This window comes from Lathyrus oleraceus, chromosome 7 (assembly GCF_024323335.1).
Source record: "Lathyrus oleraceus cultivar Zhongwan6 chromosome 7, CAAS_Psat_ZW6_1.0, whole genome shotgun sequence".
Taxonomy (NCBI): Eukaryota; Viridiplantae; Streptophyta; class Magnoliopsida; order Fabales; family Fabaceae; genus Lathyrus; species Lathyrus oleraceus.
This window is the reverse complement of record NC_066585.1, coordinates 409,300,209-409,321,013: the sequence shown is the minus strand read 5'-3', so window position 1 is coordinate 409,321,013 and position 20,805 is coordinate 409,300,209. Positions and strand designations below refer to the sequence as shown.

General features: G+C 35.4%; 3 protein-coding genes across 3 annotated transcripts; 2 read left to right on the top strand and 1 right to left on the bottom strand.

Moving 5' to 3' along the window:
- The first annotated feature begins 410 nt into the window (after positions 1-410).
- Positions 411-3,610, top strand: LOC127104076 (external alternative NAD(P)H-ubiquinone oxidoreductase B3, mitochondrial). The gene is made up of 10 exons (XM_051041290.1): positions 411-420; positions 977-1,038; positions 1,259-1,465; positions 1,594-1,844; positions 1,940-2,159; positions 2,256-2,360; positions 2,517-2,777; positions 2,982-3,103; positions 3,180-3,299; positions 3,388-3,610. Exons 1-10 carry the CDS (start codon positions 411-413, stop codon positions 3,473-3,475), a joined length of 1,446 nt encoding a protein of 481 aa, XP_050897247.1. The 3' UTR covers positions 3,476-3,610.
- A 3,020-nt stretch (positions 3,611-6,630) lies between these two features.
- On the bottom strand, positions 6,631-9,324 carry LOC127104075 (uncharacterized). The gene is made up of 6 exons (XM_051041289.1): positions 7,876-9,324; positions 7,629-7,768; positions 7,424-7,528; positions 7,261-7,327; positions 6,877-6,972; positions 6,631-6,786 (listed from the first exon to the last, which is right to left on the bottom strand). The coding sequence occupies exons 1-6, from the start codon at positions 9,322-9,324 to the stop codon at positions 6,631-6,633; spliced, it is 2,013 nt and encodes a 670-aa protein (XP_050897246.1).
- A 492-nt stretch (positions 9,325-9,816) lies between these two features.
- LOC127104074 (external alternative NAD(P)H-ubiquinone oxidoreductase B3, mitochondrial) lies at positions 9,817-16,449 on the top strand. Its single transcript, XM_051041288.1, has 16 exons — positions 9,817-9,891; positions 10,243-10,487; positions 10,686-10,832; positions 10,912-11,002; positions 11,086-11,169; positions 11,300-11,486; positions 11,593-11,826; positions 13,810-13,871; positions 14,092-14,298; positions 14,427-14,677; positions 14,773-14,992; positions 15,089-15,193; positions 15,350-15,610; positions 15,815-15,936; positions 16,013-16,132; positions 16,221-16,449. The coding sequence occupies exons 1-16, from the start codon at positions 9,817-9,819 to the stop codon at positions 16,306-16,308; spliced, it is 2,499 nt and encodes an 832-aa protein (XP_050897245.1). The 3' UTR covers positions 16,309-16,449.
- The last annotated feature ends 4,356 nt before the right edge of the window (positions 16,450-20,805 follow it).

The following is a 20,805-nucleotide window of genomic DNA, read 5'->3' as shown; positions in this document are numbered from 1 at the left end:
TCCAGCACAATGGTTAAAATAATTTTGATGAGTAAAGATCGTCCAGCACAATGGTTAAAATAATTTTGATGAGTAGATGAATGAAAACAAACGAATAAATGAATAAAGTACCTTCCAAGCGAGTTCGAAACTGATGGAATTAACGATGAAACTAGAAGAAACCCAGCAAAGAAAAGTAAGAACAACAACGAATGAATCAACTTTAATATCCAAAGCAGCGTAAAAGAGAGTATAGAAAACGGTAAAGAAGAATGATGAAGCCGTTGTGGGTTGTGAAGATTTCCGAGCAATCACGTTCTTTGTTCCTTTTTCACTATTTCTTGCACTTCATCGATGATGAAAAGTTTCTAAAATGTGAAATGAAAAGAAAATTTGGAACATGAGAAGTCATGGTTATATTTTAGGCGGTAATGATAAATTGTCCTTAGGGATTCCTAAATTTACACCCTATTTTAATATAACGGGTTTAATATAAATTTAGTCATTTATATTGTTATAATTATACACCCTATTTTTAAATATAGGGTGTCTATTGTTATATTAATATTCCAAAATTTACACTCTATTTTAATATAACGGGTTTAATATAAATTTAGTCATTTATATTGTTATAATTATACACCCTATTTTTAAATATAGGGTGTCTATTGTTATATATTAATATTAAAATTTATTATTTTTTTAAGAAAATTTAAGATTAAACAAATAAGAATAATAAAAGTTATTGTTTAAGGCACGAATATTTTATTTTTATTTTTAAATTTACACCCTTTTTTTGAATATCAGGTGTAATATAGAGTTGATAATAAATAATATTTGAATTTACACCCGGTATTTAAAAATAGGGTGTCTATTGTTACGTACTAAAATTCAAAATAAGACTTTATTTACAAAACTGCCACCGCATTTGCGTTTTACACCCGTTTTTTGTAAAACGGGTGTAAATTTACAAATTATATTATTCTTTTTGTACTAGTGACTTGTGGCACGGTGGAGGCACGAAGCATCGTTGAACCTATCCGAAATATCAGCAGAAAGGTATATACCAAACACCATTTTTAAATCATATTTAAGTATTGAGTGACGCAGATTCGAACCTGTAATTCCTCGGTGTGTCTAGAACAAAAAAGAAACTTAAGCACTTTGGATATTTTGCATGCCCTTCAATAGATGGTGATAAATTATGCATGATGTTTTTATCTTTAATCAATATACTTTACAAGAGGATGATTTGATTTCGGTTCACGTCCTAATGCAGAGTGGTTTAGATGTTCAATTCAGTGAAGCTGAGTGCTATAAGATTGATCCAAAGAACAACAAAGTTTACTGCAGAGCTAGTCATGACAAAAAGCTTGGTGGCACAGAAGAATTTTCACTTGATTATGATTACTTAGTAATAGCTATGGGAGCTCGTTCTAATACATTTAATACACCTGGTGTTGAGGAACATGCCTACTTCTTGAAGGTAATTGTGATGTCGTTGTCGAGACCTTTAAAACTGTTTTATTGTGGCCGCAATTGGAGTTGCAGGTTGAAATTTAGAACTATGGTTATAATATGCTGAAATGACTTATGAGTTTATGTGTGAATTAGGAAGTGGAAGATGCTCAAAGAATCCGGCACAAAGTGATTAACCTTTTTGAAAGAGCAAGCCTTCCTTGTGTACCGGTGGAAGAGAAGAAAAGGCTTCTCAGTTTTGTAATTGTTGGTGGTGGTCCAACTGGTGTAGAGTTTGCAGCAGAGCTATATGATTTTGTGCATGAAGATCTGTCAAAGTTATATCCTTCTCTTAAAGACCATGTCAAGATTACTCTCCTCGAGGCTGGTTATCATATCTTAAACATGTAATGTAGATTTTTTATCTATGTTTCAATATTAAGGCTAATGGTTCTAAATTGCAGTTGTGGTACGCTGGTGATAATTTCTTGATTCATTATAGGTTTGACAAGAGAATAACCGAATTTGCTGAAGAAAAGTTCAAAAGAGATGGAATTGATGTGAAATTAGGATCTATGGTTGTGAAAGTTGGTGAAAAAGAAATCTCATCAAAAGAAAGAGGAAGTGGTGAAGTTGCTACATTACCTCATGGGATGGTAGTTTGGTCCACCGGTATCGGTGCTCGTCCTGAAGTAGTTGATTTTATGAAGCAACTTGGTCAGGTTTGCATATGCGCGAACTTGTATTCAAAAGTTAGTCTCAAAGAGTATTCAAATTTTGCTTGCTTTGAATGTTTGTTTTGAATGTTTGTATGACAGATTAACAGACGTGCATTGGTGACCGATGAATGGCTGAGGGTGGAAGGGTGCGACAACATCTATGCTCTAGGTGATTGTGCGACTATTAATCAACGTAAAGTTATGGTATGCATACTCTACAGATTCAATGAACAAATTTTTATTTTTGGATCTCACTAATTGAATTAAAAAAGAAGACTTTAGTAATGTGGTGATTGTTGAGTGTGGCTCATAGTCGGCTCGCTTTTCTTCAATAACATTTTAGTATACTGATTTTATCAGGAAGATATAGCCGTGATATTTAGCAAAGCAGACAAGGAAAATACCGGTATGTTAGATCTTAAAGAATTTCAAAACGTTGTTGGAGATATTATTGAGAGGTATCCACAAGTGGACATTTATTTAAAAAGTCAAATGAAAGACATGGCTTCTTTGCTAAGTAAATCTCAGGAAAGCCCTACTACAGTTGTGGACATTGAATACTTTAAACAAGCTCTTTCCAAGGTTGATTCTCAGATGAAAAATCTTCCCGCAACAGCTCAGGTAAACAAGAGATGATTGAATTGTTTTGTATTGATTCAATGATAAGACGCATATATCAATGAACGCAGAATACTGATACACTTTATATAGTGATAAGACCAATTAATAAATTTTAACTAACTTGTAACAAAACTAACTAACTAATAACTACCTATAACTAAATATAACGACTAAGTTTAACCGCTTCCAACTTAATCATTCTAGGTAGCTGCTCAACAAGGAACCTATCTCGCAGACTGTTTCAATCGTATGGAATTGTGTGAGAGGTATCCGGAAGGCCCTCTAAGGTTTAGAGGAACAGGACGCCATCGGTTTCGTGCTTTCAGGTACAGGTTTTTTTGTGTCTGGAATCAAAGTAGTGCATGATTGATGACTTATATAAGAGAATGCTATGAAAAAAAGGTACAAGCATTTTGGACAATTTGCTCCTCTTGGCGGAGAACAAACTGCGGCTCAGCTTCCAGGAGATTGGGTTTCAATTGGTCATAGCAGTCAGTGGTTGTGGTATTCAGTATATGCAAGGTATAATGTAGAAGCTTAATGAATGAATGCTGGAAATTGTATATGTATGTTTTGGTTTCATCCTCTAATGATTCTTATAAACATGCAGCAAACAAGTCAGCTGGAGAACAAAGGCTTTGGTGATAGCTGATTGGGGAAGACGATTCCTATTTGGCAGAGACTCAAGTCAAATCTGAGATCTAGTTCGAAGCTTGAACAACATTTAATAGCATACTTTATAAGTATTTTGTTGGCACTGCAATCCACATTACTGAACAGTAACTTGATCCTTGTTTTTATTTTGTACTTTTGGTAGTGACTTGGATTTAAGTATGGAATTCTACAATTGGTAGGTACTAAAAAATTTCATTGAAAATTGTGATTTTTCCTAACCTTGCATGGGGTATGCAGCGTCGATTTTTAAAGAAGAATGAATGATGAGTCTCAATGAATGATGAAAAAAGTTTTATATATGACTCAATATGAATAAAAAACACTTCAAAAGTTAATAAATTTGAATTTTTTTTTAAAATATCCAGAATTTTTAAAAAAATTTCAAAAATATCCATTTTTCCAAAAAATTACCAAAATGGGCAATTTTTGCCCTAGTTTCCTACATGGGCGCCACCCTAGTTGGCGCCTACCCTTAAAGGGTAGGGCAAGTCGCCACTAGGAGTGGCGCCTACCCTTAAAATTTTTTTTTTTTTTTTTTTTTAAATATGTTTTTTTTTTTTTTTTTTTTTTAATTTTTTTTAATTTATGAATTTATATTTTTTCTAAATTATATTAATTTATATTAACACATATATATAAATAAAATTATTTACAAGATATATATATATATATATATATATATATATATATATATATATATATATATATATATATATATATATATATATATATTAATTTATATATATACTAATTTAATTTATAAGTAATTATTATTATTTAAATTTTTTTGGAAGAATTAGGGTTAATCATGTTAAGGTTAATTTATCAATTATAATTAGGGTTTATTGATCGGTTATAATTAGAGTTTGGTAGTTATGACCTAATTGAAACCCTAATTCCCTATAAGATTAAGTAATCAAGTGCGACACTAATTAGGGTTAGGTAGACTGGTGTACAACCCAGATCTTTTCCTATAAATAAAGTGTTATTTCCTTGCATTTTCTTCACCACTGTTTCCTATCACTTTCTGTATCAAGTTGAGTTCATGGCATCCCCAAGACCGTCGTCATGGCAGCGAACATCATCAAGGCGCCCGGATCCTGAACCAGTAATCTTAAAAAGGGATGGGCATGTTATTTTCTCGCCTTTGAAACCTCCAATGGAGATGAAATTTTGGAACATCCGTTCGTTGGACCAACTAAAAAGGTCCTTGATGTCTTGGTTAGAGGGAGATTACCAACCTGGTGAAGTCATCAGAAGGATTCAGAGGCTTAGAACAAGGTTCTCATTTGAAACTGGAGAAACGATACGTTGGTGGGTTGAAGTTGAAAGCGACATTGATTGCATCCAAATGATGCATGGATCAGACGACATAGTGTTAACTGTTGTAATTTCTTAGATTTTAATGGTTGTTTGTCATGTTGTTGTTGTATTTGTTATTGTTCTAGTACTTGTTCTTGTTTTAGTACTTATTTTTGTTCCAGTATTTGTTTTTGTTTTAGTAATTGGTGTTGTAATGTTAGATGTTTGTGTTTGTTGTTCAAGTGTCATCTTCTATTTGGAATAAAAAGTAAACTTTAATTTAAAATGATTTTGGTACACAGATTTATGAAAGTGAAAACTAAGTTGTGGAACTAGATCCACGATATGGACATTTGTTCTTATTATGCCCTAGTTGTCTACATATGCTACACTTCCTCTGCATTTTCTCTGCGACGTCCATTTCAGTTCTAATGCGCCTGCTATTTGGGCGACCACTTTTATTCCGCCGCATCGATTCGTTGTGCCAAACAATTTCCCCGTCATACTCTGGCCAATACGCCTCCAATGCTACCACCGGAAAGGGATTGTCGTATACATTGAGCAATGTTGCAACTTTGTAGATTGGAGACACTAGCGATAATGCATCGAAGTGGCTGTGTGAACACGCTGCAATGACATGGGAACAAGGCATACGATAGGCCTGAAATTGACCACAGTCGCACCAACGGTCTGGTATTAGGACCCTATACTCTTGTCTGGGCAGCCCTTGGTTGTGGTCAATTGTTTCCTTGACACTAAAAGTGTGGCCATGGCGGTCGAATTCCGTAACCCGATGGCTGCTGGCTTTGGCAGATTCCTGCCTCAGAAACTTCATGCAGGCATCACTATATACTTGACTCGTCTGCAACACTTCATTCCAGCGCCTGCCTCTTGTTACGAACAACGTTGCCATCCGAAAATAGGTCGCACTCACCAATGCGGTTACCGGGAGGTTACGTATGCCCTTAAACACGCCGTTCATTGATTCCACAAGATTTGTTGTCATGTGGCCCCACCTCACCCCATCGTCGTATGATCTAGTCCACTTCGCTCTGTCGATATTATCGATCCACCTCCCTGCATCAGAATTTGCCAACACTATTTCCCGGCGATAGTATTGGAATCCAGGTTGGTTTAGTGCAGAAAGAAGATTTTACACCCGTTTTTTATACATATTACACCCGTTATGATAGGGTGTAAATTCAAAGGGTGAGATATGTATGAAGAATTTACACCCGTTTTAAAACGGGTGTAAAAAGAGAATATATTACACCCTATTTTAGATTTAAAAAAAGGGTGTAATTGGTAGATATATACATTAAATTTTAAGACATTTACACCCTATTTAATATAAAACGGGTGTAAATTGTCACCTATTACACCCTGTTTTAGATAAAAAAAGGTGTAATTGGTAGATATATACATTGAATTTTAGGACATTTACACCCTATTTAATATAAAACGGGTGTAAATTGTCACCTACATACATTGAAGTTAAACGAATTTACACCCTATTATAATTCAAACGGGTGTAAAATGACAAATATTTACACCCTATTTTTGATATATCAAATGTAAAATATCTTATAATTACATTTAATTTTAACACATTTACACCCTATTTTGTGTATGAAGGGTGTAAAATATCTCAATTTTTTTAAAAATATTTTATTTGAAATTTCATTAAACCAAATATTTTTATATATTCCTGGATATTCAATAAAAAACAAAAATAACCAAAACAAACATTTCTCTAATCTTTAGAATCTTGCACCAAGTCATACATCAACAAAAATTGTATTCATGTAAGAAAAAAATTCAACCACTTTGTTCATGTAACTTGTACCAATAAATCATTCATGGAACAAAAATATATCTATATATAAGTTTTTTTTAATCGCTTCTGTTTTGTCATTAAATCTTTCTTTTCCTGGTTCTCTTGCTCTTCAACCTTTTGCAAAAAGAATTGAGCCCAAAGTTGTCGGATGTGATCAATTGACTCTTTTTCATATGATGAGGTGTCTGTGAATATCTGCAAGTTCAAACATATAATAAATTAAACAACTACATGTTAAAACAATAATTTACATGTTTTTCATTAAATATATGTAATATAAAATACCTCATTGAATCTTTCAACAATACAAGCATCAATAATGTCAAACATATTTTTCATGACATAATATCCACATGCCCATCCGTTATCTTGTTGATGCCCCTGCATATAAATTTTAGTTGGTTCAGAGCATGTACAACTATAATTTTATCACCATAAGTGCAATTCAGTAATAAATATACTACATGTTTATAATGATAACTTACAAATATATCACTTGCAATTATAAAATCGGAATTTTCTTTTTCTTTATCTCATTTATAATAATATAAATAATCAAGATATATGGGCATTTAATACCTCTTTATAAATGGTATCTTTCAAGAACTAAAAAATCAAGCCAACACACCAGTATTCCAAGAAACGACAATATAGTAAAACAAATCTTACCATAATATTCTTCCAATTAGGCTTCTTCTTCTTAATACCTCTTAATAAATGATAACCTTCTAGAGCTCTGATAAAAGAGTTGTCAACGAAGTAAGTTATAAATATAAAGACTATGTGTACAAAAATTTAGTATAAATGATATCTCTCTATTTAGGCTTCTTACCCCTCCAATATGACCTTAATATTTTTCTTAGGAGATCTGTTTAATGAACAAAACCAAAAAATAATATTATCTTCAGGACAAATGACAAACAATTGCCAGTGATTGCTGTAAATTTACAAAAAAAAAGTGTTAGAATCAATAAAATTTAAATATTACAAAATAACATATGAAAAACGATAAAACCTTGAAGGAAACATGTACTTACCTATTTAGCAATGGTCCTAAATAACATTTTTTTGGCTCTCCATCCAACTTATTTTGTATGTATGTTTGAATAACTTCGGCCGGTTTTGTGTGAACTAGTATCCTATTTGGATCGAGAAACCCAAATAGTTTGTTGAAATTCTTGGAGATACACATGGAAGGTCAAAGAACACTGAACTCTTCTTCCATATATTATTACTTGTAATCTTTTTTTGTTTTTTTCCAAAACTAACACTTATGTTCCTCACCCGATGATAGACTTCTTCTCCAGTTAAGGCCTTTGGGGCAACTTTATACTCCTGATATCCATTAAAAGCCTTTTTCAATCTTCGATATGGGTGATTATGATTAAGAAATCTTCGGTGTCCAAGGTAAACAGTCTTTTTTTCTTTCTCTAATTGATGGTAGCATGTATCTTTTTCACATATAGGGCATGCTTTATGCCCCTTAACTTTATAACCAGACAAGTTACCATAAGCTGGAAAGTCATTGATGGTGCAAAATAACATAGCCCGCAATTTGAAAGTTTCATTTGAAAAACTATCAAATACATCAATTCCTTCATCCCACAACTTTCTTAAGTCATCAATCAACGGGCTTAGATAAACATCTATGTCATTTCCTGGTTGTTTTGGTCCAGAAATCATCATAGATAACATAACATGTTTCCTCTTCATGCACAACCAAGGAGATAAATTATAGATAATCAAGAGAACGGGCCATGAACTATGGTTACTACTTAAACTACCATATGGATTCATTCCATCAGTAGAAAGTCCAAGCCTAAGGTTTCTTGGTTCAATGCCAAAGTCTGGAAATAAAGTATCAACCTTCTTCCATTGCAAAGAGTCGGCTGGATGCCGAATTTTTCCATCACACTTCCTTTCTTCTGCATGCCATCTAATATTCTTCGCATCATTTAAATTACCAAACAATCGCTTAAACCTTGGAATAATTGGAAGGTACCATAACACCTTTGCTGGAGGACCCTTTGTGGTCACATCACAACCTTCATCATCACTCTTCTTCTTATAGCGTGATGTCATGCACTTGGGACATTTTTCTTTCTCTTCATTATCTTTCCAATACAATATGCAGTCATTAGGGCATGCGTGTATTTTCTTATATTCTATACCCATTGGACATAATATCTTTTTTGCCTCATAGGCCCGGTTCGGCAACATGTTTTCTTCCGGTAACATTTCCTTCAACAACTCTAACAATTGTGTGAAGCTTTTATCTGTCCAACTATTAATCGCCTTCAAATTGAACAATCTTAGCACAGCCGACAGTCGTGTGAAGTTTTTACAATTTGGATACAAAGGGATTTTACTGTCATTGCAAAGAGTATCATGTATATTTGCCCGTTGAAAAGAGTCTTGTCCAATATCACGGATCATATCTTCTAGACGATCACCCATCTCTACATCAAACTCTTCTTTAGGAGAGGCCTTTGGCGCGTCAGACAATTCACCATGCCATATCCACTTTGTATAATTTTGACAAATCCCGTTAACTCCTAAGTGTTCCCATACGATGTGAGCCTCTAAAGGTGCAATATTTACACACTTAGCACAAGGACAGTGAAATCTTCCATTACTTTCAGGAAGATTAGTTTCAGCAAATTTCAAAAACTCTAACACTCCTTTCTTATACTCCTCGGATAGGCGATTTTTTTGCATCCAACTACGATCCATAACTATGTAAAGAACAAAAAGAATTGTAGTTAAAAGATGCACTTACAAGTATAATACAACTAGTGTTTCTTATAAATAATACAACTAGTCTTGTGAGGAAACCATAATTTTGATCATAAATGTGTTAAGTTAGTGACAACTAAATTGACAACTAAAAACACAGTTAGCAAACTAATTTTACAAACTCAGAAGCAAAACTAGCGAACAACGCTGAATTATAACAAACACTTGGTTCTAATTTCCAAACTGAAAACTAAATACTATTGTTTAAGGTTGAAAAGATAATAAAAACCTTTCCCTGTTATACTCCTTTTTATTTCCTTTTCTTTTGGATATCATGCATCTCATTAAATAGTGTATTAAAATCAACATGAAAGGAAGTAAAAACAAAAATAAAAGTGATTCAAAAAAGGTGTTCAAAATGACAATCTGAACCAATGCACAAAACAATCAACACAACCAATGCACAAAACAATCAACACAACATCAAATATGCATATCAAGCTTGGTGAAGGTGGTTTTGGTTCTGTTTATAAGGGTATATTGAGCAATGGAATGGCAATTGCAGTGAGAGACTGTCGAAGTATTCTGGACAAGGCATAAAAGAGTTTAAAAATTAAATGAGGTTGTTTTGATTTCAAAACTCCAACACAGAAATCTTGTGAGGATCTTAAATTGCTGCATTCAAGGAGAAGAAAAGATGTTAATCTATGAGTATCTGCCTAACAAAAGCTTAGACTTTTTCATTTTTGATAAATCTAAAAGCTCAAAGCTAGATTGAAGAAAGAGGTTCGATATTATCTGTGGCATTGCTAGATGGATATTATATCTTCATCATGACTCGCGATTAAGAATAATTCAGAGACCTAAAGGCCAGCAATGTTTTGTTGGATTCTGCATTGAACCCCAAGATTGCAGATTTTGGTATGGCTAGAATGTTTGGTGGAGACCAAATTGAAGCAGTTACGAATCGTGCTCGCCCGAACAACAAAAATTGCTGCTTCTGTTTCTGCACTTATTGTTGGTGCAATTATATATGGTGTTACCAGCCTGGAAAGAATGAGTTTATTTATGGTATCACAGTCTCAGCTACAGCAGCAGAAACAACATGTTGGTGACCAAAGTCATCTATACGAAAGTTTCATCCTTCTGATGAGCAGCATGTAAATTCATCTATACGAACCATATTTTACAGGGATGATGTAAGTGAAGGACATTTTTATCAAGTTTTACTCTATGAGTTGGACGCAATCCGGAAGGCATGTCCTCCCTTAGAGCCAAACTGTCAGCCTCCAGTAACTTTCATCATTGTACAAAAACGGCACACTATGCTGATAAGAAGCACTTACCTCATCAAACAGTGCACTGTGTATAGCCCAAAACAAACCGCCGGCAGTATCTCAGTCTGGACTACCGAATGCTCCTGAGGGCCAACAGGCATTCTACCGAACTCAGGATCCTGGCACATATACTCATCCGGTTCTTGAGACTGCTGTCATTGAAACACTGTACCTTCCTGTGTCTGCTTCTCAGATAGTATAGACACTTATTCAAATTGTTGTTAATATACAACCAACATTGATCCAGGACAGCTTATGGTCATTTTGGTGATGCAGTTCATTTGGATACTACATGCAGAGCTAACCAATATAGAGTGTCATTTGCTCTTTTTACTGGAGTAAACAGTCATGGTTAGTTGGTTTCATTTGGTTGTGCATTCCTTTTTGATGATTCTGAGGCCTCCTTTTGTGGCTCTTTAAGACATTTCTCATGGCAATGAGTGACCGACAACCTGTCTCAATAATTACTGATCAAGACAGGGCCATACAGAAGGCAATTTCACAGGTTTTCCCACAAACTCGCCACTGTATTAACAAGTGGCATGTCTTGAGAGAAGGCAAGGAAAAGTTGGCCCATGTGTGTCTATTGCATCCAAATTTTCAGGGTGAACTTTATAATTTCATTAACATGACAGAAACCATCGAGGAGTTTGAATCATCTTGTAATGTCTGCAGATACATTTGATGATACAGAAGTCAATAATATCAGTTTGAAGATTAGTGATTCACTGGGAGATTTGACTAAATCTCCAACCACTAGAAGTTCTCATGTTTATGATGGCAGTGTCTCTCCTAATGATGTGATGGACGAGCGGTCGCTCGGTCATAATTTATATTCTTTTGAGGGAGGCTCCAAATAAAGGAAAGAAATATAAGTATTATGGGATACCAATGGAAACATTTTTCTCCTTTTTGAGTTCTGTTATAGTGTTTCAGATAATGATACCCATATCTCTTTACTTCACAATGGAGTTGGTTAGTTTGGGCCAGTCATACTTCATGATTGAAGACATGGATATGTATGACCCTAGCTCTGGATCAAGGTTTCAGTGTGGATCATTAAATATAAATGAAGATTTGGGTCAAATACGCTATGTATTTTCAGACAAGACAGGAACACTAACAGAAAACAAGATGGAAGAAGAATTATGGGAGCTTCTTGGTTACTACTGATAATAGTTCAACAACAGCTGTTATTCCGAAACAGAGATGGAAACTCAAATCTGAAATTGCAGTTGATCCCAAACTAATGAGCATGCTGCATAGAAACTCAAATAGAGATGAAAGAATAACTGCTCATGAGTTTTTTTTCTTACATTGGTTGCTTGTAATACTGTGATTCCTATATTTACTAATGGTGGATTTTCTGGTTGTGGAACAAGTGAATCAAATGGATATGTAGAATGCATTGATTACCAAGGTGAATCCCCTGATGCAACACAAGGCTTACTGTGAAAATCATACTAGAACAGATCAAAGAAGTATGAAAATCTTGATGGATCAATCACTGCAAACTTCTGAACAACAGACGTGGTTACAGAAATTTCTGGGGTACGATTTCAAGATTGAATATAGACCAAATAGCTTACCAAATAGCTTACCATATGCAGACTCATGAACATAAAGAGCAGGCATGCTCTGTTAAGCAGGCTTGCGACAAATCCAACAATCCTAATATAAAAGAACAGGCAGGCTCTGTTAAGCATGCCAGCAAATTCCAATGAAAATCCCATCTTGGAATTGTCGTTGGGCTTGGGAACTCGCGGAAAATGCCTTAAACGTTCAATCATAACATTGATACTACAATTTTAAATGAAAATCAAACAAGAAGCTGAAACATACTCAAACTGTTTCAGCATTACACAATCTGTGAAAGAGATCAGAATAATAGAACCATACGAAAATATACAAAAACTGTTTCAATGTTAATTCCAAACAGAACCAATGCACAAAACAATCAACACAACCAATGCACAAAACAATTAACACAACATTCAAAATCAACCATGTGTTCAAATATTATAGAGGCAGTGGGAAAAAGATTTACCTGATTGTCTCAAACTTGCAAATCAATAACCCGTTGTTGATGTTGCGTTATGTTTCTATGGAGATGAAAAAACCTTCTTCGATGAGTCGTCGAGCAGCTGCTAGTAGCTTTCGTAAAGATCGTCCAGCACAATGGTTAAAATAATTTTGATGAGTAAAGATCGTCCAGCACAATGGTTAAAATAATTTTGATGAGTAGATGAATGAAAAGAAACGAATAAATGAATAAAGTACCTTCCAAGCGAGTTCGAAACTGATGGAATTAACGATGAAACTAGAAGAAACCCAGCAAAGAAAAGTAAGAACAACAACGAATGAATCAACTTTAATATCCAAAGCAGCGTAAAAGAGAGTGTAGAAAACGGTAAAGAAGAATGATGAAGCCGTTGTGGGTTGTGAAGATTTCCGAGCAATCACGTTCTTTGTTCCTTTTTCACTATTTCTTGCACTTCATCGATGATGAAAAGTTTCTAAAATGTGAAATGAAAAGAAAATTTGGAACATGAGAAGTCATGGTTATATTTTAGGCGGTAATGATAAATTGTCCTTAGGGATTCCTAAATTTACACCCTATTTTAATATAACGGGTTTAATATAAATTTAGTCATTTATATTGTTATAATTATACACCCTATTTTTAAATATAGGGTGTCTATTGTTATATTAATATTCCAAAATTTACACTCTATTTTAATATAACGGGTTTAATATAAATTTAGTCATTTATATTGTTATAATTATACACCCTATTTTTAAATATAGGGTGTCTATTGTTATATATTAATATTAAAATTTATTATTTTTTTAAGAAAATTTAAGATTAAACAAATAAGAATAATAAAAGTTATTGTTTAAGGCACGAATATTTTATTTTTATTTTTAAATTTACACCCTTTTTTTGAATATCAGGTGTAATATAGAGTTGATAATAAATAATATTTGAATTTACACCCGGTATTTAAAAATAGGGTGTCTATTGTTACGTACTAAAATTCAAAATAAGACTTTATTTACAAAACTGCCACCGCATTTGCGTTTTACACCCGTTTTTTGTAAAACGGGTGTAAATTTACAAATTATATTATTCTTTTTGTACTAGTGACTTGTGGCACGGTGGAGGCACGAAGCATCGTTGAACCTATCCGAAATATCAGCAGAAAGGTATATACCAAACACCATTTTTAAATCATATTTAAGTATTGAGTGACGCAGATTCGAACCTGTAATTCCTCGGTGTGTCTAGAACAAAAAAGAAACTTAAGCACTTTGGATATTTTGCATGCCCTTCAATAGATGGTGATAAATTATGCATGATGTTTTTATCTTTAATCAATATACTTTACAAGAGGATGATTTGATTTCGGTTCACGTCCTAATGCAGAGTGGTTTAGATGTTCAATTCAGTGAAGCTGAGTGCTATAAGATTGATCCAGAGAACAACAAAGTTTACTGCAGAGCTAGTCATGACAAAAAGCTTGGTGGCACAGAAGAATTTTCACTTGATTATGATTACTTAGTAATAGCTATGGGAGCTCGTTCTAATACATTTAATACACCTGGTGTTGAGGAACATGCCTACTTCTTGAAGGTAATTGTGATGTCGTTGTCGAGACCTTTAAAACTGTTTTATTGTGGCCGCAATTGGAGTTGCAGGTTGAAATTTAGAACTATGGTTATAATATGCTGAAATGACTTATGAGTTTATGTGTGAATTAGGAAGTGGAAGATGCTCAAAGAATCCGGCACAAAGTGATTAACCTTTTTGAAAGAGCAAGCCTTCCTTGTGTACCGGTGGAAGAGAAGAAAAGGCTTCTCAGTTTTGTAATTGTTGGTGGTGGTCCAACTGGTGTAGAGTTTGCAGCAGAGCTATATGATTTTGTGCATGAAGATCTGTCAAAGTTATATCCTTCTCTTAAAGACCATGTCAAGATTACTCTCCTCGAGGCTGGTTATCATATCTTAAACATGTAATGTAGATTTTTTATCTATGTTTCAATATTAAGGCTAATGGTTCTAAATTGCAGTTGTGGTACGCTGGTGATAATTTCTTGATTCATTATAGGTTTGACAAGAGAATAACCGAATTTGCTGAAGAAAAGTTCAAAAGAGATGGAATTGATGTGAAATTAGGATCTATGGTTGTGAAAGTTGGTGAAAAAGAAATCTCATCAAAAGAAAGAGGAAGTGGTGAAGTTGCTACATTACCTCATGGGATGGTAGTTTGGTCCACCGGTATCGGTGCTCGTCCTGAAGTAGTTGATTTTATGAAGCAACTTGGTCAGGTTTGCATATGCGCGAACTTGTATTCAAAAGTTAGTCTCAAAGAGTATTCAAATTTTGCTTGCTTTGAATGTTTGTTTTGAATGTTTGTATGACAGATTAACAGACGTGCATTGGTGACCGATGAATGGCTGAGGGTGGAAGGGTGCGACAACATCTATGCTCTAGGTGATTGTGCGACTATTAATCAACGTAAAGTTATGGTATGCATACTCTACATATTCAATGAACAAATTTTTATTTTTGGATCTCACTAATTGAATTAAAAAAGAAGACTTTAGTAATGTGGTGATTGTTGAGTGTGGCTCATAGTCGGCTCGCTTTTCTTCAATAACATTTTAGTATACTGATTTTATCAGGAAGATATAGCCGTGATATTTAGCAAAGCAGACAAGGAAAATACCGGTATGTTAGATCTTAAAGAATTTCAAAACGTTGTTGGAGATATTATTGAGAGGTATCCACAAGTGGACATTTATTTAAAAAGTCAAATGAAAGACATGGCTTCTTTGCTAAGTAAATCTCAGGAAAGCCCTACTACAGTTGTGGACATTGAATACTTTAAACAAGCTCTTTCCAAGGTTGATTCTCAGATGAAAAATCTTCCCGCAACAGCTCAGGTAAACAAGAGATGATTGAATTGTTTTGTATTGATTCAATGATAAGACGCATATATCAATGAACGCAGAATACTGATACACTTTATATAGTGATAAGACCAATTAATAAATTTTAACTAACTTGTAACAAAACTAACTAACTAATAACTACCTATAACTAAATATAACGACTAAGTTTAACCGCTTCCAACTTAATCATTCTAGGTAGCTGCTCAACAAGGAACCTATCTCGCAGACTGTTTCAATCGTATGGAATTGTGTGAGAGGTATCCGGAAGGCCCTCTAAGGTTTAGAGGAACAGGACGCCATCGGTTTCGTGCTTTCAGGTACAGGTTTTTTTGTGTCTGGAATCAAAGTAGTGCATGATTGATGACTTATATAAGAGAATGCTATGAAAAAAAGGTACAAGCATTTTGGACAATTTGCTCCTCTTGGCGGAGAACAAACTGCGGCTCAGCTTCCAGGAGATTGGGTTTCAATTGGTCATAGCAGTCAGTGGTTGTGGTATTCAGTATATGCAAGGTATAATGTAGAAGCTTAATGAATGAATGCTGGAAATTGTATATGTATGTTTTGGTTTCATCCTCTAATGATTCTTATAAACATGCAGCAAACAAGTCAGCTGGAGAACAAAGGCTTTGGTGATAGCTGATTGGGGAAGACGATTCCTATTTGGCAGAGACTCAAGTCAAATCTGAGATCTAGTTCGAAGCTTGAACAACATTTAATAGCATACTTTATAAGTATTTTGTTGGCACTGCAATCCACATTACTGAACAGTAACTTGATCCTTGTTTTTATTTTGTACTTTTGGTAGTGACTTGGATTTAAGTATGGAATTCTACAATTGGTAGGTACTAAAAAATTTCATTGAAAATTGTGATTTTTCCTAACCTTGCATGGGGTATGCAGCGTCGATTTTTAAAGAAGAATGAATGATGAGTCTCAATGAATGATGAAAAAAGTTTTATATATGACTCAATATGAATAAAAAACACTTCAAAAGTTAATAAATTTGAATTTTTTTTTAAAATATCCAGAATTTTTAAAAAAATTTCAAAAATATCCATTTTTTCCAAAAAATTACCAAAATGGGCAATTTTTGCCCTAGTTTCCTACATGGGCGCCACCCTAGTTGGCGCCTACCCTTAAAGGGTAGGGCAAGTCGCCACTAGGAGTGGCGCCTACCCTTAAATTTTTTTTTTTTTTTTTTTTTTAAATATGTTTTTTTTTTTTTTTTTTTTTTATAATTTTTTTTAATTTATGAATTTATAATTTTTCTAAATTATATTAATTTATATTAACACATATATATAAATAAAATTATTTACAAGATATATATATATATATATATATATATATATTAATTTATATATATACTAATTTAATTTATAAGTAATTATTATTATTTAAATTTTTTGGAAGAATTAGGGTTAATCATGTTAAGGTTAATTTATCAATTATAATTAGGGTTTATTGATCGGTTATAATTAGAGTTTGGTAGTTATGACCTAATTGAAACCCTAATTCCCTATAAGATTAAGTAATCAAGTGCGACACTAATTAGGGTTAGGTAGACTGGTGTACAACCCAGATCTTTTCCTATAAATAAAGTGTTATTTCCTTGCATTTTCTTCACCACTGTTTCCTATCACTTTCTGTATCAAGTTGAGTTCATGGCATCCCCAAGACCGTCGTCATGGCAGCGAACATCATCAAGGCGCCCGGATCCTGAACCAGTAATCTTAAAAAGGGATGGGCATGTTATTTTCTCGCCTTTGAAACCTCCAATGGAGATGAAATTTTGGAACATCCGTTCGTTGGACCAACTAAAAAGGTCCTTGATGTCTTGGTTAGAGGGAGATTACCAACCTGGTGAAGTCATCAGAAGGATTCAGAGGCTTAGAACAAGGTTCTCATTTGAAACTGGAGAAACGATACGTTGGTGGGTTGAAGTTGAAAGCGACATTGATTGCATCCAAATGATGCATGGATCAGACGACATAGTGTTAACTGTTGTAATTTCTTAGATTTTAATGGTTGTTTGTCATGTTGTTGTTGTATTTGTTATTGTTCTAGTACTTGTTCTTGTTTTAGTACTTGTTTTTGTTCCAGTATTTGTTTTTGTTTTAGTAATTGGTGTTGTAATGTTAGATGTTTGTGTTTGTTGTTCAAGTGTCATCTTCTATTTGGAATAAAAAGTAAACTTTAATTTAAAATGATTTTGGTACACAGATTTATGAAAGTGAAAACTAAGTTGTGGAACTAGATCCACGATATGGACATTTGTTCTTATTATGCCCTAGTTGTCTACATATGCTACACTTCCTCTGCATTTTCTCTGCGACGTCCATTTCAGTTCTAATGCGCCTGCTATTTGGGCGACCACTTTTATTCCGCCGCATCGATTCGTTGTGCCAAACAATTTCCCCGTCATACTCTGGCCAATACGCCTCCAATGCTACCACCGGAAAGGGATTGTCGTATACATTGAGCAATGTTGCAACTTTGTAGATTGGAGACACTAGCGATAATGCATCGAAGTGGCTGTGTGAACACGCTGCAATGACATGGGAACAAGGCATACGATAGGCCTGAAATTGACCACAGTCGCACCAACGGTCTGGTATTAGGACCCTATACTCTTGTCTGGGCAGCCCTTGGTTGTGGTCAATTGTTTCCTTGACACTAAAAGTGTGGCCATGGCGGTCGAATTCCGTAACCCGATGGCTGCTGGCTTTGGCAGATTCCTGCCTCAGAAACTTCATGCAGACATCACTATATACTTGACTCGTCTGCAACACTTCATTCCAGCGCCTGCCTCTTGTTACGAACAACGTTGCCATCCGAAAATAGGTCGCACTCACCAATGCGGTTACCGGGAGGTTACGTATGCCCTTAAACACGCCGTTCATTGATTCCACAAGATTTGTTGTCATGTGGCCCCACCTCACCCCATCGTCGTATGATCTAGTCCACTTCGCTCTGTCGATATTATCGATCCACCTCCCTGCATCAGAATTTGCCAACACTATTTCCCGGCGATAGTATTGGAATCCAGGTTGGTTTAATGCATACCCCGCGTTTATCAAATGTTGCATCAAGAAGTTATCCTTGAACTCCCGCATAAAATTTTGAGCAATATGCCTGATGCAGTAGACATGGGTAGACGGGGGGTCATGCCAACCATTTGCTGGATTATTGTATGCACTGTCTATTGAAGCGTGCCTGTCAGAAATCACGCAGATGCCAGCTTGTGGAGTCACGTGCGTTCGAAGATTCTTAAGGAAGAAACTCCAAGCAGCAGCCGTTTCTCCTTCCACCAATGCAAAGGCTATTGGGAAAATATTTGAATTGCCATCTTGTGCGACCGCCATCAGTAACGATCCTTTGTATTTCCCATACAGCCAAGTTCCATCGACTTGAACAAGTGGTTTGCAGAATGTGAACCCGATGATGCAGGGACGGAATGCCCAGAAAAGTCTATGGAAAATTCCATTACCTTCTAGACGAGTTCCATCAGGGGATTGTGCAGGCAAGGTCTCCATTATAGTAACCGTCCCAGGTGAATACAATCGTAGTGCAGCCAGGTAGCGTGGTAGTTGTTTGTATGATTCCTCCCAGTTACCGTACACCAGTTCAATTGCCTTGGTTTTCGCTAACCAAGCCTTTCTGTATGACGGTGTATATTTGAAAACAGCCACACAATGGGAGATAATTGTTTTGACCTTCAGTGACGGGTCAGCCTCAACTAGAGGTAATATGGAATGGCAGATCATGTCATGGCTAAGTTTGCGATGATCCTGTGCCATGTTGGTGTTGACGCAAATGTGAGCTTGAGATATGGACCCTATCACCCACGCATTATGCTTCTTCTTGTACGATGCCATCAACCTATATCCACACTCCGGATTTTTGCATACAATAACGTATCTTTCCGGATTTGATTTGATAACATCGTAGTCAACACAATTTTTCAAGTGCCAGTTCTTTATTGCTAACAGACACTCTTCCTTGGTCCGAAATTGGTCACCCTTCTTTAAGTCCTCATCAGACCTCATATATGGGTTGTAGAACATATCTGATGAGGGCTCATCCTCGCCCAAGTTAAGTGTTGTGAAGTGCGCAGGAGGTGAGTAGCGTTGCGCTATAGGTATTTGAGCTTGGTCTTCGTCTTCAGAATGACGGTTCACCAAGTCATCAACCACGTCTTCAGCATCATCAACCACATCGTCTTCAACGTGGTGCTCAGCATCTTGTTCGTCATCAATCACAGGATCAATAACCTGTGATTGAATATTCTGAGTTGGTTGAGGTTGTTCCAACACAATGTACAACACTATGTATTCGTAACCAGAGTACTCATGGTTACGAAGCATGTATTGTGTCTCCATGTCATTTTGAATCAATGACTTATAAAACTTGACAGAGTTGTTTTCTGAAAAAAAAGGTTGTTGATAAAAAATTTGGGACACGGGTTGTCTTAGTTTGGACTCAATCTTCCTCTTCAGATAAGAGAAGTCAGCTCCTCTATTTAGACAAAAACGAGTGCATTCGGTGTTTCTAAATAGGAAGCCAGACATATCACATTCATAAGTCTCACCATTGACGTGAGCTTTGATTTTGTATTGTGATGAAGATGCCATGTTTTGTGAAGACATTGTGAAGGTTTTGTGAAGGTTTTGTGAAGATATTGTCAAGGTTTTGTGAAGATTGCTGTGAAGATATTGTGAATACCTTTGCGAAAATGTGTGTGAATATTTATACTGCAAGAATCTTACTTCCTATCCATCAAGTCTTCACCACCTAGCCTGAACTTAGTCTCAGAGATTCCCATGCATGCCTGTTCCCCATCAAGTCTTCACCACCAAGTCTGGAAGATTCCCACGCATGCCTTACACGTGTCACACCCTTGAATGTAACACTCCCACCTAGTCTGTACTAATGCATGCCAACCTATCCACCTAGCCTGAACTTAGTCTCAGAGATTCCCATGCATGCCTGTTCCCCATCAAGTCTTCACCACCAAGTCTGGCAGATTCCCACGCATGCCAACCTATCCACCTATCCATATTTCCCCCCATTTTGATGAGGACAATGCAGTTACATGCATAATTGCTGATGGAACTTTCGGGTTTGCTGGAAGAGTGGCAAGAGATTTAGGGATCCCAGAGTTACAGCTATGGACAAATTAT